This window comes from Pecten maximus, chromosome 11 (genome assembly GCF_902652985.1).
Source record: "Pecten maximus chromosome 11, xPecMax1.1, whole genome shotgun sequence".
In the NCBI taxonomy this organism is placed as follows: domain Eukaryota; kingdom Metazoa; phylum Mollusca; class Bivalvia; order Pectinida; family Pectinidae; genus Pecten; species Pecten maximus.
Genome location: NC_047025.1, coordinates 35,902,357 through 35,920,142, shown reverse-complemented (window position 1 = coordinate 35,920,142; position 17,786 = coordinate 35,902,357). Strand labels below are relative to the sequence as shown.

General features: G+C 38.4%; 1 protein-coding gene across 1 annotated transcript in view; it reads right to left on the bottom strand.

Moving 5' to 3' along the window:
• LOC117337034 (snake venom 5'-nucleotidase-like) overlaps window positions 1-17,045 on the bottom strand; it is a 29,123-nt gene extending 12,078 nt beyond the window's left edge. Inside the window, exons 1-7 of the mRNA XM_033897785.1 lie at window positions 16,825-17,045; window positions 16,158-16,244; window positions 11,909-12,048; window positions 11,391-11,516; window positions 9,848-9,970; window positions 6,723-6,888; window positions 4,431-4,526 (exon numbers count right to left, since the gene is read on the bottom strand). Coding sequence (XP_033753676.1) covers window positions 4,431-4,526; window positions 6,723-6,888; window positions 9,848-9,970; window positions 11,391-11,516; window positions 11,909-12,048; window positions 16,158-16,244; window positions 16,825-16,999 — 913 coding nt within the window. The 5' untranslated portion in view covers window positions 17,000-17,045. The remainder of the gene's footprint in view (window positions 1-4,430; window positions 4,527-6,722; window positions 6,889-9,847; window positions 9,971-11,390; window positions 11,517-11,908; window positions 12,049-16,157; window positions 16,245-16,824) is intronic.
• Between the last annotated feature and the right edge of the window lie 741 nt (window positions 17,046-17,786).

Below are 17,786 nucleotides of genomic sequence, written 5' to 3'. Positions count from 1 at the left end.
TGAAAGCAGGTCAGAGAAATATGGATATACATGTATACCCTAAAAGCAGGTCAGAGAAATATGGATATTGACCCTGAAAGCAGGTCAGAGAAACATGGATATACATGTATACCCTAAAAGCAGGTCAGAGAAATATGGATACTGACCCTGAAAGCAGGTCAGAGAAAAATGGATATACATGTATACCCTAAAAGCAGGTCAGAGAAATATGGATACTGACTCTGAAAGCAGGTCAGAGAAATATGGATATTGACCCTGAAAGCAGGTCAGAGAAATATGAAAATTGACCCTGAAAGCAGGTCAGAGAAATATGGATATTGACCCTGAAAGCAGGTAAGAGAAATATGGATATACATGTATACCCTAAAAGCAGGTCAGAGAAATATGGATACTGACCCTGAAAGCAGGTCAGAGAAACATGGATATACATGTATACCCTAAAAGCAGGTCAGAGAAATATGGATACTGACCCTGAAAGCAGGTCAGAGAAATATGGATATACATGTATACCCTAAAAGCAGGTCAGAGAAATATGGATATTGACCCTGAAAGCAGGTCAGAGAAATATGGATATACATGTATACCCTAAAAGCAGGTCAGAGAAATATGGATATTGACCCTGAAAGCAGGTCAGAGAAACATGGATATACATGTATACCCTAAAAGCAGGTCAGAGAAATATGGATACTGACCCTGAAAGCAGGTCAGAGAAAAATGGATATACATGTATACCCTAAAAGCAGGTCAGAGAAATATGGATACTGACTCTGAAAGCAGGTCAGAGAAATATGGATATTGACCCTGAAAGCAGGTCAGAGAAATATGAAAATTGACCCTGAAAGCAGGTCAGAGAAATATGGATATTGACCCTGAAAGCAGGTAAGAGAAATATGGATATTGTGACAGACAACAATATTATAAGTGATAACAGTGACGTCCCCAGCCTCATGACAGACAACCATATTATAAGTGATAACAGTGATGTTCCCAGCCTCGTGACAGACAACCATATTATAAGTGATAACAGTGACGTCCCCAGCCTCGTGACAGACAACCATATTATAAGTGATAACAGTGACGTCCCCAGCCTCGTGACAGACAACCATATTATAAGTGATAACAGTGATGTTCCCAGCCTCGTGACAGACAACCATATTATAAGTGATAACAGTGACGTCCCCAGCCTCCTGACAGACAACCATATTATAAGTGATAACAGTGACGTCCCCAGCCTCGTGACAGACAACAATATTATAAGTGATAACAGTGACGTCCCCAGCCTCGTGACAGACAACCATATTATAAGTGATAACAGTGACGTCCCAGCCTCGTGACAGACAACCATATTATAAGTGATAACAGTGACGTCCCCAGCCTCATGACAGACAACCATATTATAAGTGATAACAGTGACGTCACCAGCCTCGTGACAGACAACCATATTATAAGTGATAACAGTGATCCCAGCCTCCTGACAGACAACCATATTATAAGTGATAACAGTGACGTCCCCAGCCTCGTGACAGACAACCATATTATAAGTGATAACAGTGACGTCCCCAGCCTCGTGACAGACAACCATATTATAAGTGATAACAGTGACGTCCCCAGCCTCGTGACAGACAACAATATTATAAGTGATAACAGTGACGTCCCCAGCCTCGTGACAGACAACCATATTATAAGTGATAACAGTGATGTCCCCAGCCTCGTGACAGACAACCATATTATAAGTGATAACAGTGACGTCCCCAGCCTCGTGACAGACAACCATATTATAAGTGATAACAGTGACGTCCCCAGCCTCGTGACAGACAACCATATTATAAGTGATAACAGTGACGTCCCCAGCCTCGTGACAGACAACCATATTATAAGTGATAACAGTGACGTCCCCAGCCTCGTGACAGACAACCATATTATAAGTGATAACAGTGACGTCCCCAGCCTCGTGACAGACAACCATATTATAAGTGATAACAGTGACGTCCCCAGCCTCGTGACAGACAACCATATTATAAGTGATAACAGTGACGTCCCCAGCCTCATGACAGACAACCATATTATAAGTGATAACAGTGACGTCCCCAGCCTCGTGACAGACAACCATATTATAAGTGATAACAGTGACGTCCCCAGCCTCGTGACAGACAACCATATTATAAGTGATAACAGTGACGTCCCCAGCCTCGTGACAGACAACCATATTATAAGTGATAACAGTGACGTCCCCAGCCTCGTGACAGACAACCATATTATAAGTGATAACAGTGACGTCCCCAGCCTCGTGACAGACAACCATATTATAAGTGATAACAGTGACGTCCCCAGCCTCGTGACAGACAACAATATTATAAGTGATAACAGTGACGTCCCCAGCCTCGTGACAGACAACCATATTATTAGTGATAACAGTGACGTCCCCAGCCTCCTGACAGACAACCATATTATAAGTGATAACAGTGACGTCCCCAGCCTCGTGACAGACAACCATATTATAAGTGATAACAGTGACGTCCCCAGCCTCGTGACAGACAACCATATTATAAGTGATAACAGTGATCCCAGCCTCCTGACAGACAACCATATTATAAGTGATAACAGTGACGTCCCCAGCCTCGTGACAGACAACCATATTATAAGTGATAACAGTGACGTCCCCAGCCTCGTGACAGACAACAATATTATAAGTGATAACAGTGACGTCCCCAGCCTCGTGACAGACAACCATATTATTAGTGATAACAGTGACGTCCCCAGCCTCCTGACAGACAACCATATTATAAGTGATAACAGTGACGTCCCCAGCCTCGTGACAGACAACCATATTATAAGTGATAACAGTGACGTCCCCAGCCTCGTGACAGACAACCATATTATAAGTGATAACAGTGATCCCAGCCTCCTGACAGACAACCATATTATAAGTGATAACAGTGACGTCCCCAGCCTCGTGACAGACAACCATATTAAAAGTGATAACAGTGACGTCCCCAGCCTGGTGACAGACAACCATATTATAAGCGATAACAGTGACGTCCCCAGCCTCGTGACAGACAACCATATTATAAGTGATAACAGTGATGTCCCCAGCCTCGTGACAGACAACCATATTATAAGTGATAACAGTGACGTCCCCAGCCTCGTGACAGACAACCATATTATAAGTGATAACAGTGACGTCCCCAGCCTCCTGACAGACAACAATATTATAAGTGATAACAGTGACGTCCCCAGCCTCGTGACAGACAACCATATTATAAGTGATAACAGTGACGTCCCCAGCCTCCTGACAGACAACCATATTATAAGTGATAACAGTGACGTCCCCAGCCTCGTGACAGACAACCATATTATAAGTGATAACAGTGACGTCCCCAGCCTCGTGACAGACAACCATATTATAAGTGATAACAGTGATCCCAGCCTCCTGACAGACAACCATATTATAAGTGATAACAGTGACGTCCCCAGCCTCGTGACAGACAACCATATTATAAGTGATAACAGTGACGTCCCCAGCCTCGTGACAGACAACAATATTATAAGTGATAACAGTGACGTCCCCAGCCTCGTGACAGACAACCATATTATTAGTGATAACAGTGACGTCCCCAGCCTCCTGACAGACAACCATATTATAAGTGATAACAGTGACGTCCCCAGCCTCATGACAGACAACCATATTATAAGTGATAACAGTGACGTCCCCAGCCTCGTGACAGACAACCATATTATAAGTGATAACAGTGACGTCCCCAGCCTCGTGACAGACAACCATATTATAAGTGATAACAGTGATCCCAGCCTCCTGACAGACAACCATATTATAAGTGATAACAGTGACGTCCCCAGCCTCGTGACAGACAACCATATTATAAGTGATAACAGTGACGTCCCCAGCCTCATGACAGACAACCATATTATAAGTGATAACAGTGACGTCCCCAACATCATGACAGACAACCATATTATAAGTGATAACAGTGATGTCCCCAGCCTCATGACAGACAACCATATTATAAGTGATAACAGTGACGTCCCAGCCTGGTGACAGACAACCATATTATAAGTGATAACAGTGACATCCCCAGCCTCGTGACAGACAACCATATTATAAGTGATAACAGTGATATCCCCAGCCTGGTGACAGACAACCATATTATAAGTGATAACATTGAGGTCCCCAGCATCATTACAGACAACCATATTATAAGTGATAACAGTGACGTCCCCAGCCTCGTGACAGACAACCATATTATAAGTGATAACAGTGACGTCCCCAGCCTCATGACAGACAACCATATTATAAGTGATAACATTGAGGTCCCCAGCATCATGACCTCAGCCTCATGTCACAGTGGATTAACAATTCCTGTCTGAGATACAATTAAAAGATATTTTATATTTTGATATTTTATAAATTTTACCTAAGTTTGTTTCACTGCTTCGTATAGAGGAAAATCTGCCATCCATTTCAACTGCCATTTCCCCTAAATGTTCATCCATTTTGCTCTCAACTTGTCCTGAAACATAAGAAAGATTTCTTTATCCTTTATTTTACCCTATGATAAACCCAAAGATTTAATCTACAGAATGCTGGTAAATATAAGCAATGGGCTAATATCTGATACTGACCCTGTCTGGTTCTTATTATCAGGTAGGAGCCACATCTACAGTTCCATAAGCATAGACCCATCACATAATCTAATTACTAGTAGAAATTCAAAAGATAAAGAGAATAAAGATTGGAATACAATCAGATGTTATTACTGAAGTAAAATTTTGTTCTACTACCTTCACTTCAAGTTAAACAGGACAGAACACTGCAGCAGATCAATTACAGTGACATTTACACACAGATTACAGATTTCAAACACACTGCTGGATTGTTAGGGGCTGGTTACAGATCTCAAACACACTGGTGGATTGTTAGGGGCTGGTTACATATCTCCAACACACTGGTGGATTGTTAGGGGCTGGTTACAGATCTCAAACACACTGATGGATTGTTAGGGGCTGGTTACAGATTTCAAACACACTGCTGGATTGTTAGTGGCTGGTTACAGATCTCAAACACACTGGTGGATTGTTAGGGGCTGGTTACATATCTCCAACACACTGGTGGATTGTTAGGGGCTGGTTACAGATCTCCAACACACTGGTGGATTGTTAGGGGCTGGTTACAGATCTCAAACACACTGGTGGATTGTTAGGGGCTGGTTACAGATCTCAAACACACTGGTGGATTGTTAGGGGCTGGTTACAGATCTCAAACACACTGGTGTATTGTTAGGGGCCGGTTACAGATCTCAAACACACTGATGGATTGTTAGGGGCTGGTTACAGATCTCCAACACACTGGTGGATTGTTAGGGGCTGGTTACAGATTTCAAACACACTGCTGGATTGTTAGGGGCTGGTTACAGATCTCCAACACACTGATGGATTGTTAGGGGCTGGTTACATATCTCCAACACACTGGTGGATTGTTAAGGGCTGGTTACAGATCTCCAACACACTGATGGATTGTTAGGGGCTGGTTACAGATCTCAAACACACTGGTGGATTGTTAGTGGCTGGTTACAGATCTCAAACACACTGGTGGATTGTTGGGGGCTGGTTACAGATCTCAAACACACTGGTGGATTGTTAGGGGCTGGTTACAGATCTCCAACACACTGATGGATTGTTAGGGGCTAGTTACAGATCTCAAACACACTGGTGGATTGTTGGGGGCTGGTTACAGATCTCAAACACACTGATGGATTGTTAGGGGCTGGTTACAGATCTCAAACACACTGGTGGATTGTTAGGGGCTGGTTACAGATCTCAAACACACTGGGGGATTGTTAGGGGCTGGTTACAGATTTCCAACACACTGGTGGATTGTTAGGGACTGGTTACAGATCTCAAACACACTGGGGGATTGTTAGGGGCTGGTTACAGATCTCAAACACACTGGTGGATTGTTAGGGGCTGGTTACAGATCTCAAACACTGGTGGATTGTTAGGGGCTGGTTACAGATCTCAAATACACTGGTGGATTGTTAGGGGCTGGTTACAGATCTCCAACACACTGATGGATTGTTAGGGGCTGGTTACATATCTCCAACACACTGGTGGATTGTTAGGGGCTGGTTACAGATCTCAAACACACTGGTGGATTGTTAGGGGCTGGTTACAGATCTCAAACACACTGTTGGATTGTTAGGGGCTGGTTACAGATCTCCAACACACTGGTGGAGTTGAGGGGATGCCGGAGTGTTGGGGGCTGGTTACAGATCTCAAACACACTGGGGATTGTTAGGGGCTGGTTACAGATCTCCAACACATTGGTAGAGTTGAGGGGATGCCGGAGTGTTGGGGGCTGGTTACAGATCTCAAACACATTGGTAGAGTTGAGGGGATGCCAGAGTGTTGGGGGCTGGTTACAGATCTCAAACACATTGGTAGAGTTGAGGGGATGCCGGAGTGTTGGGGGCTGGTTACAGATCCAAAACACAGTGACAGATTTGAGGAGAAGCCAGATTGTTGGGAGTTGCAGACAAATTACATATTCGTTTATTGATGTGCATGTGAGAAAAATAATCAAACATGGGGTTGTTTCGTGGACACGGATGTCTCAATCCTTGTAAGAGTTTGCCTGGCCAGCGCGCCCGAAAATTTTGATCTAAACAGCCGAACTCTTACATATGACATGTAATGCTATTAATTCATACCTAACAGCTTCCCAACAATGTCCTTGACCTCTTGGTTCTCTTCCCAACTAGAGTCAAGGTCAACCCTTTTGATATCCAGGTTAAGGCCAGATTCGTCCTTTCCTATCGTAATCTTACTCAGGTTCCTAAAGTCTGTTCCACTTTTCACTACATACTTTCCATTAACCTGAAATAAAAAATGCTTCTAAGTATAGCAATTCATTAATCAAAATACCATATATCATGATAACACTAATTATAACACCATATATCATGATAACACTAATTATAACACCATGTATCATGATAACACTAATTATAACACCATATATCATGATAACACTAATTATAACATCATATATCATGATAACACTAACTATAACACCATTTATCATGATAACACTCATTATAACACCATATATCATGATAACACTAATTATAACACCATATATCATGATAACACTAATTATAACACCATATATCATAATACTAATTATAACACCATATATCATGATAACACTAAGCACAGCACCATATATCATGATAACACTAAGCACAGCACCATATATCATGATAACACTAATTATAACACCATATATCATGATAACACTAATTATAACACCATATATCAGGATAACACTAATTATAACACCATATATCATGATAACACTAATCATAACACCATATATCATGATAACACTAATTATAACACCATTTATCATGATAACATTAATTATAACACCATATATCATGATAACACTAAGCACAGCACCATATATCATGATAACACTAAGTACAGCACCATATATCATGATAACACTACGGACAGCACCATATATCATGATAACACTAATTATAACACCATATATCATGATAACACTAATTATAACACCATATATCATGATAACACTAATTATAACACCATATCACGATAACACTAATTATAACACCATATATCAGGATAACACTAATTATAACACCATATATCATGATAACACTAATTATAACACCATATATCATGATAACACTAATTATAACACCATATATCATGATAACACTAATTATAACACCATATATCATGATAACACTAATTATAACACCATATATCATGATAACACTAATTATAACACCATATATCATGATAACACTAATTATAACACCATATATCATGATAACACTAATTATAACACCATATATCATGATAACACTAATTATAACACCATCTATCATGATAACACTAAGTACTACACCATATATCATGATAACACTAATTATAACAACATATATCATGATAACACTAATTATAACACCATGGATCATGATAACACTAATTATAACACCATTTATCATGATAACACTAATTATAACACCATATATCATGATAACACTAAGCACAGCACCATATATCATGATAACACTAAGTACAGCACCATATATCATGATAACACTAATTATAACACCATATATCATGATAACACTACGCACAGCACCATATATCATGATAAACCTAATTATAACACCATATATCATGATAACACTAATTATAACACCATATATCATGATAACACTAATTATAACACCATATCACGATAACACTAATTATAACACCATATATCATGATAACACTAATTATAACACCATCTATCATGATAACACTAATTATAACACCATGTATTATGATAACACTAATTATAACACCATATATCATAACACTAATTATAACACCATATATCATGATAACACTAATTATAACACCATATATCATGATAACACTAAGTACAACATCATATATCATAACACTAATTATAACACCATTTATCATGATAACACTAATTATAACACCATATATCATGATAACACTAATTATAACACCATATATCATGATAACACTAATTATAACACCATATATCATGATAACACTAATTAAAATACCATATATCCTGATAACACTAATTAAAATACCATATATCCTGATAACACTAATTATAATACTATATATCACGATAACACTAAATATAACACCATCTATCATGATAACACTAAGCACAACACCAAGTATCGTGATAACACATCACAACATCTTGAAATCCTGGAAAGACTTGATCAATGTTTCATCTTTTTCATCCTTATGAAAAATAGTTAACTGAGATTGATTTTAGATTGATAAATTGATGCTGAAAAAAGACAGGACAAGATGTTTCAACAACTTGAAAAAGAAACAGTAATGAATCGATATAATTTTCTCAATTTATATTTCTTTAGTATAAAACTTTAGAAAAGATCAATAAACACCAGGTATAAAGTACTGTAATTCTAGACTGATGGGTTAAGCAAGAGAGCTAACAGCCATATTTACATTAAAAAAAATTGGCATTGGAAACATATTTTCAGAACTGTAGTTGCTAGGAGAGGTCTGGCTCTCTTAAAGTGACTAATCAAGGAAAATATGTCATAATTTTGATGGCAAAAAATGGCAAATTAACAAAGAAAACACTTCCTTGAAAGATCTCGATTGAAATTTTGGCAATATTTAACCCCTAGAATTAAAAAATAATATTTTCTAGGGAATCCTCTCAGTGTCGTTAGACGATGCAACATGCAAATTCATGCAAATATGGAAACAGCCTATAGGTAGAAATCCTACACATGCATTATATATGACATGTTAATAAGTATTTAAGTACCATGTTACTGCTTTGACCGTTTGAAGAATCCGACATGACTGAAAACCTGTGTGTTTCTGTTGGTGTTTTTCACTGCCTAGTTTTTGAACCACCACGTGAGTTACAAAAATAGATATGTGCTATATAAAGGCAGGGATTTTCCCAAATTAAAGTGGTAAAAACTGGACAATATAAGCAAAACTTAACCATATCACACTGCTGCGATATAACTTTTGGAAGACCAGATAATGCATCTAGACTAAGTTTATTTCCCAGAATAGTCACTTTAACATGAACAACAATTATTTGCTTAATGTAGCAAAGTCTAGAAGACAGGAAAACTATTCTTTAGAAAGAAATTATCGAGGAGATTACAATGGGGGATTACCATGATAACAACAAGGAGAGGGAAAAATGAAGAAGTGCAACTCATAAGGGTAATGAAATGTTAGTTTTCAGATAAAAAAAACTCAACATATTTACCATTTCTACATTATAGTCATGATCATGGCCTCCAAGGATCAAATCTATCACATCACATTCTTCTGCCAGTCGACGATCATTTGGCCATCTCATGTGTGTCATAGCTATGACAATGTCTGCGCCCTAAACAAACCAGTGACCATTGCACTATATAAACATACTGTAAAACATGAAATTTTATATACACATTCATTGTTTGGTTGATAAGGATCAAAGGAAATATATACAACAGATGAAGCTGGAATTCTCAACTACTATTGGTTAATATGATGCCATATCAATGAAAATTTGTACCGCAAAACAAATCTAGCAAAGAAAAAAAAAACAAGAGGCCCAAGGGCCTTAACGGTCACCTGAGTTTTGAAGTATTAAAGCTGATTTAATTGACCTGTGGGGGTCAGTCAGGGCAAACATGTGCATACCATCAAACTGTCATCCCATGCTAATAATGTTAAACAAGTTAGAATGAATTCCAATAGAAATCCAACAAATCAGAGTCAAAATTGTGATTTCTCTATATTTACTATAGTAAAGTTTACCCCCTTTTTGGTAAAGCACCTAGCTAAGACCCTTCCATCTATGAAGATTGTTTGACTCCACCATATCTGAGAGTAAAAAAGATTTTTGAAGTTTTAGTCAATTTACCCTTTTTGGCCCTACCCCTCAGACCCCTTGATGGTGGGGACCATATAATTCACAATTTTATTTGACCGTTAGCCATGGAAGCTTCCTGCCAAATTGATTGAACTTTTGGAGAAGAAGTCGAAAATGTAAATTGTTTACGACGGACGCCTGACCCATGACATCGGAGGAAAGGCCATTGCTAAAGGTCAATCGAGACCTTGTCTCAGGTGACCTAAAAAAACAGAAATTCTGTCAAGTTGTACAGTAATATCACAGTCAATATTTTTTAGTTCTTGAAATCACTCTCTCTCTCTAATCACCGTTTCAGAAATGTCCTGACAAAGATATTTATTGTGATAGTGACCTTGTCATGGTGTATTTGACGATCCATGTAAAACACTCATACTTGAACTTGTCTGTTCAAGACAAGCATTTAATGATACCTATTAATAGTCATGAACCTGAACCACTAGAATGATGGCAGAGTGTACTGACAGAGGCATTGTGTTATTTGTAACAGCAATTTTATCTTGAAATCGGAAAATGCAGTCAATATAGTGCCGACAAGGAGTGGCAGTTCAGTTATATTTTAAGTAAGTATGACATTGATTTCAGAATGGTCAATATTGATACTTCTATTTTCAATAGTAAATCTACCTATGAAATTTCGTTAAAACTTGTCAGAATAAACAGCAGCTGATAAAGGATTCTCAAAGTGAAATTTACAATAAGAGTACACATTGACATCTGACCTATCATTCTGATCTTGGAACTTGTCTAAGTCGTGTTAAAGGCAAACATGCAGGTGAAGTTTCGTCAGAAAAGGTCATTCCTGTGATCCAAAATTTTGTTGGCATAAAAACAACGGCAGAGAACCTTATATTAAACATCAAATCTTACAGAATAATCTACATCTAACCTGCTCTTTTAGCTGATTCCCTAACTCCTTTCCTCTCGTGACAAAATCTGCGAAGGTAACATCTTCAGGATCCAGTGTGGCCAGTGTGTCGATCCATTCCTCCTCCACCAGACCTATAAACCCTAACTAGAACAAATTACCATGAGTGGCCGGTGTACCAGACTAAAATCTTTCTCTACACAACATTAGTTTTGCATGCAATAATAGAAAAGTGTTATTAGTAGAGACTTGCATGTTATACATACATGTACATGTATATATCAAAACAACGTTTATATCAATCAAATCTCAAGCATAAGTTTCGTCACGGGGGAAAGAATCAGGATAGGTGGATCTGGATGAAAGCTGATTTCTCCTTTTGGGAAAAATCAGTTAGTAGTTTTCTTTGTCGAGTGAGGTGAATATTATTCAGGTTAGTAAGTTTTGTGATTTGGGTTGATTCCAAGTCTGGAATATCCATAATAATAGTGAAGACAGTATACTATACAGTATAGTAGGGAACATTAGCCTTGCAGTACCTTAAAGCCATTCCACTCCATCATGTGAGTAACCTTCCCTTCAGCCAGTGACTCTTTTGTGAGGTTATCCGTAACATTGCTTATAAGCCATGGAAAGTTAGTCTGCCTTCTAAAATTTTCTAAATGGTCAACTCCAAAATCTTAAAGAAAATGCAACATTTAAACATCACTTAGTGTGAGGCTGTATGTCATGCTGAGTCTGGTATCAATCCAGGCAAAATGTGACAGGAACATAAAAAAAATATGGAGATCTTAGGATTTTTCTTTTACATGATCTGATTAAACTCTATTGGTTTGTCCTAGAGTTTTGTAAAACAACTGGAATGTAGATAAAAACAAGAGGCCCATGGGGCCTGTATCACTCACCTTGTTGGATTTGACCAAATGTCAAAATAATGTTCATGTTCAATTTGTTCATACACATACTCTCTAAGGGACTGAAAGACCCTATGGATTATTTTTACAACCTAATTGTGAAGAAACTAAGTCCCTTAGGGTGGGGAAAGACCCTTGGGCCTCTTAGACTCCGCCCCTCAGGCCCCTGGGTGTTCAGAGTAAAATTTATACAAACTCTAGATCTGTTCCCCTCCCCCCAAGGATGTTCCTGACCAAATATGGTTCTAATTCATTCATAACTTTATGACTTGTAGCGATTTAAAGACTTTATCTCTATTTCCCCTATTTGGCCCCGCCCCTCAGGCCCCTTGGGGTTCAGAGTAAAAATTTATACAAACTTGTTCCTGACCAAATTTGGTTAAAATTCATCCATAACTTTATGACTAGTAGCGATTTAAATGATTAACCCTATTTCCTCTATTTGGCCCCGCCCCTCAGGCCCCTGGGGGTTCAGAGTAAAAATTTATACAAACTCTGTTCCCCTTCTCCCGAGGATGTTCCTGACCAAATTTGGTTCTAATTCATTCATAACTTTATGACTAGTAGCGATTTAAAGGATTAACCCTATTTCCCCTATTGGGCCCCACACTTAAGGCCCCTTGGGGCCAGACCAACCGTTTATACAAAATTGGTTTCCCTTCACCCAAGGATGTTTCAGACCAAATATGGATCAAATCCCTTTATTCCTGCAGAAGAAGGATTTTAAAGAATATGCTATATTCCCCTATTGGGCCCCACCCCCCAGGCCCCTGGGGGGCCAGATCCACCGTTTATACAAAATTGGTTCCCCTTCACCCAAGGATGTTTCAGACCAAATAAGGATCAAATCCCTTTATTCCTACAGAAGAAGAAGGATTTCAAAGAATTTGCTATATTTCCCCTATTGGGCCCCGCCCCTCAGGCCCCTGGGAGGCTAGACCCACCGTTTATACAAAATTGGTTCCCCTTCACCCAAGGATGCTTCAGACCAAACATGGATCATATCCCTTTATTCCTGCAGAAGAAGAAGGATTTTAAAGAATATGCTATATTCCCCTATTGGGCCCCACCCCCAAGCCCCTGGGGGGCCAGACCCACCTTTTATACAAAATTGGTTCCCCTTCACCCAAGGATGCTTCAGACCAAATATGAATCAAATCCCTTCATTTCTACAGAAGAAGAAGGATTTTAAAGAATTTGCTATATTTCCCCTATTGGGCCCCGCCCCTAAGGCCCCTGGGGGGCCAGACCCACCGTTTATACAAAATTGGTTCCCCTTCACCCAAGGATGCTTCAGATCAAATATGAATCAAATCCCTTCATTTCTACAGAAGAAGAAAGATTTTAAAGAATTTGCTATATTTCCCCTATTGGGCCCCGCCCCTCAGGCCCCTGGGAGGCCAGACCCACCGTTTATACAAAATTGGTTCCCCTTCACCCAAGGATGCTTCAGACCAAACATGGATCAAATCCCTTTATTCCTGCAGAAGAAGAAGGATTTTAAAGAATATGCTATATTCCCCTATTGGGCCCCACCCCCAAGCCCCTGGGGGGCCAGACCCACCGTTTATACAAAATTGGTTCCCCTTCACCCAAGGATGCTTCAAACCAAATATGAATAAAATCCCTTCATTTCTACAGAGGAAGAAGGATTTTAAAGAATTTGCTATATTTCCCCTATCGGGCCCCGCCCCTAAGGCCCCTGGGGGACCAGACCCACTGTTTATACAAAATTGGTTCCCCTTCACCCAAGGATGCTTCAGACCAAATATGAATCAAATCCCTTCATTTCTACAGAAGAAGAAGGATTTTAAAGAATTTGCTATATTTCCCCTATTGGGCCCCGCCCCTAAGGCCCCTGGGGGGCCAGACCCACCGTTTATACAAAATTGGTTCCCCTTCACCCATGGATGTTTCAGACCAAATATGAATCAAATCCCTTCATTTCTACAAAAGAAGAAGGATTTTAAAAAATTTGCTATATTTCCCCTATTGGGCCCCGCCCCTAAGGCCCCTGGGGGGCCAGACCCACCGTTTATACAAAATTGGTTCCCCTTCACCCAAGGATGCTTCAGACCAAATTTGGTCAAAATCCACTGAGTAGTTTAGGACTAGTAGCGATTTAAAGGAAAAGTTGACGGACGGACGACGGACGACGGACGCTGCGCCATGCCATAAGCTCACTGGCCCTTCGGGCCAGGTGAGCTAAAAAGCAAATGTTTTTTTCAGTATTAAATTTCATGTTTAATTTCTTGTAACATACATATTTTACCAGTAAAATAATTCAAAGGTACAAATGAATATTTAAAAAGTAATGTTCTAACCAGACAGTTTTTACAGATGATTCTTACAGATATAATCACTGACATCTCCATCAATTCAAAAGATGTACTTTGAAAATCAAGCAATATTAATACCAAACATTGCAAAACATTCCTTATGTAAATTTGAATGAATGTTATTTGATGCACTTTCACAATAATATGCTGTTATTCAAGTTGTAAGTGGTTCATAAACAAATACAAACTTCAAATGTTCAAATCTTAACTACTAGTCTTCAAAATAAAGCTTATGTACTGTATATAATATTTGTGCAGTATATCTTTATTAAAAGTCCTTCCAGGTGAAGAACAACTTAAAAATGGAAATAAGGTCTGGATTTGCATTGGATATTTTATAAGTGAGGTCATTTTCAAATTAATTTGGCCCTTAGTTTAAGCACAATTCCAGAAAAAAACTGGTGTTCTTTTCAATTTCTATGCTTCAAATGACTATAGGGGTAGCTTAAGCACAAACTCTTGAGTTGCTCATACATTGTACATTAGATTTTATTACCAATCCAAAAGCAACAATTTGAAGACACCCCCAAACATCGGACTGGTGGACAGGTAAAAGTCATACACATCAATGATCAATACCAGTACAAAATTTCTCAAAATATCACTGATTAGTTATGATAACCAATGCAGTGAACACCAACTCCACAAAATAATTAAATGCTAATTACTAGTGACAACAAATACTTTCTATTTCTGAGCAGTGTAAACAATCCTGTAATAAATCCTGGCACCAATACATGGACTTTTCAGAGGTGATGTTCATGCTTATTTGAAGGACAATTACTAGCTTGTTGACATTTCAAATGAACTGTAATTGACGCAAGTGGATTTAACGGTCACCTGAGTTTTTATATTTTTTAGCATATTTGGCCCCTGTGACCTTGAATGAAGGTCAAGGTCATCCATTCAAACAAACTTTGTAGCCCTTCATCCCAGCATGCTACAGACCTAATATTGGGTCTATGGGCCTTTTGGTTATCAAGAAGATGTCCTTTAAAGATTTTAGCATATTTGACCCCTGTGACCTTGAATGAAGGTCAAGGTCAAACATTAGAACAAACTTGGAAGCCCGTCATCCAAGCATAATACAGACCTAATATTGGATCTCTGGGCCTTTAAGTTATTAAGAAGTTGTTAAATTTTTTTTAGCATATGTGACCTCTGTGATCTTGAATGCAGGTTAAGGTCATCCATTTGAACAAACTTTATAGCCCTTCATCCCAGCATGCTACAGGCTCAATATCAGGTCTCTGGGACTGTTGGTAATTGAGAAGAATTTGAAAATGTAAATTGTTTACGACGGACGCTGGACGACACCGGACAAAAGTCGATCGCAATAGGTCACCTGAGACTGAAGCTTTAATAAAAGTAATGAATTCTTTTAATTTCTTTGTAATATATAAAATTATACATGTATATAGTCAATATAAAGACACGCTCTTACTGAATTAAAATAGATCCTAATCATGGGCAGTTATGCAAACAAACTTATTAATACAGTGTATAAAGAAAATATTTCATAGCAAAGCTCTTACCAAAGTCGTGATTGCCATATACGGCACAGTGAACTCCTATGGCATTAAGAACAGGAATCATTTGTTCTCCCTTCATAAATATGCTTACTGCAATCAAAAATAATTAATCACTTGAAGTAAAATATCAACCCAATTTGATCAGTTCAGAGTTTAAGTATTGTAGCCAGTTTGAGCTAATATACTAGTACCATGAATATATTCATCTTTCTATGTGTATAGGTTATGTAGGTTATTTTAAGGTGAGGCCTCCAACTGTTTTCATGATATAACTCGTGAACAGTAGGAAACACAGTAATTCTAAGAGACAGCTGGATCTGATATCCAGCCATTATTACAGCCCATAGCTTGATATCTAATTTCCTGATAGTTATAACCTCCCTGCTTCCCTAACATTCACAAATGTCAGCTGATTTCACTGAGAATGACACTGATAACAAAAAAAACATTTGTTTTGGGTAAAGAGTTGAAGTGATCATGATATCATACAGTTGAAAGTATATTTCATGAATTCCTTGTGCAATATGTTTGATGTGTATGATACTCATTGATATGCATGGTAGTGTTGTTCTCATGTATTCCTCTTGTTGTTGTTTTTCCATATAATACAACATATGTACAGTACCCTAGCTATAGAAGGAATTTGAACCAAAACATTCATTTTACTTACATAGTGACGGGTTCAAAACATCTCCGCTAAATATGACAAGGGGATTCAGATGTTGTGCCTCACACTTGCGTACATAAGCTGCCAGCCTTGCTGCCCCTCCCTGGGGTTCATCCTTTTGGGGTTCAATGTTATATACATCGTTGAAATGTATAATTGTTATCTCGTTGTTGTTCATATTAAAGTCGTCGTATTGTTGCTATCTTCACTTCATAATCAGAGAATTTCTGTCAAAAACAAATATTCTTTTTTTTTGTACATTAGGTTCAGCTAAATAAAAGGCTATGTTCACATCACTTACTAACTTTGGTTTATACTTTTATATAAGCACACAGCATAAATATATATACCTGCCTCTTATATATATATAATACAGTTTGTACAGTACTGAGATACATCACAGCTGCTTTATGTATGATGCAGTTTAATCCTATATTTATTTTACAGTTCATTACATCTGATCATCTGTGTATAACTTCTCTTCAAACTGCTTATTCAGACAGGTACAGTTCTTACCATGTGTTTCACTTCAAAGTGAAATGAATTTCCATTCAGTGGTGTATATAATTATACAATTTTCAAAATGTACAATATAATATAAATAAGAGACCCTCATATAACTTGAATATTATAGGTGCTGTGGATTTATCATTTAAATATTTAGGGCCTTAACTTCACAAACTTTATCTGAGTAAACTCGGGTATTAATAAACCATTTATTCAAATTTCATACCTAAAGCACAAAGTTGCCAAAGAATCTTACCTAGGTATGTCATATCTTTTACAAAATGGAGAGTGCTCTATATATTGGTTTGGGTTATTTTTGTTTAACGTCCTATTAACAGCCAGTGTCATTTAAGGACCTACGGTCTGTACCAGGCAACTGCCCCTAGTGGGTTTCGAACCCGCAACCCAGAGGTGGAGGGCTAGTGATAAAGTGTTGGGACACCTCAACCACTCGACCA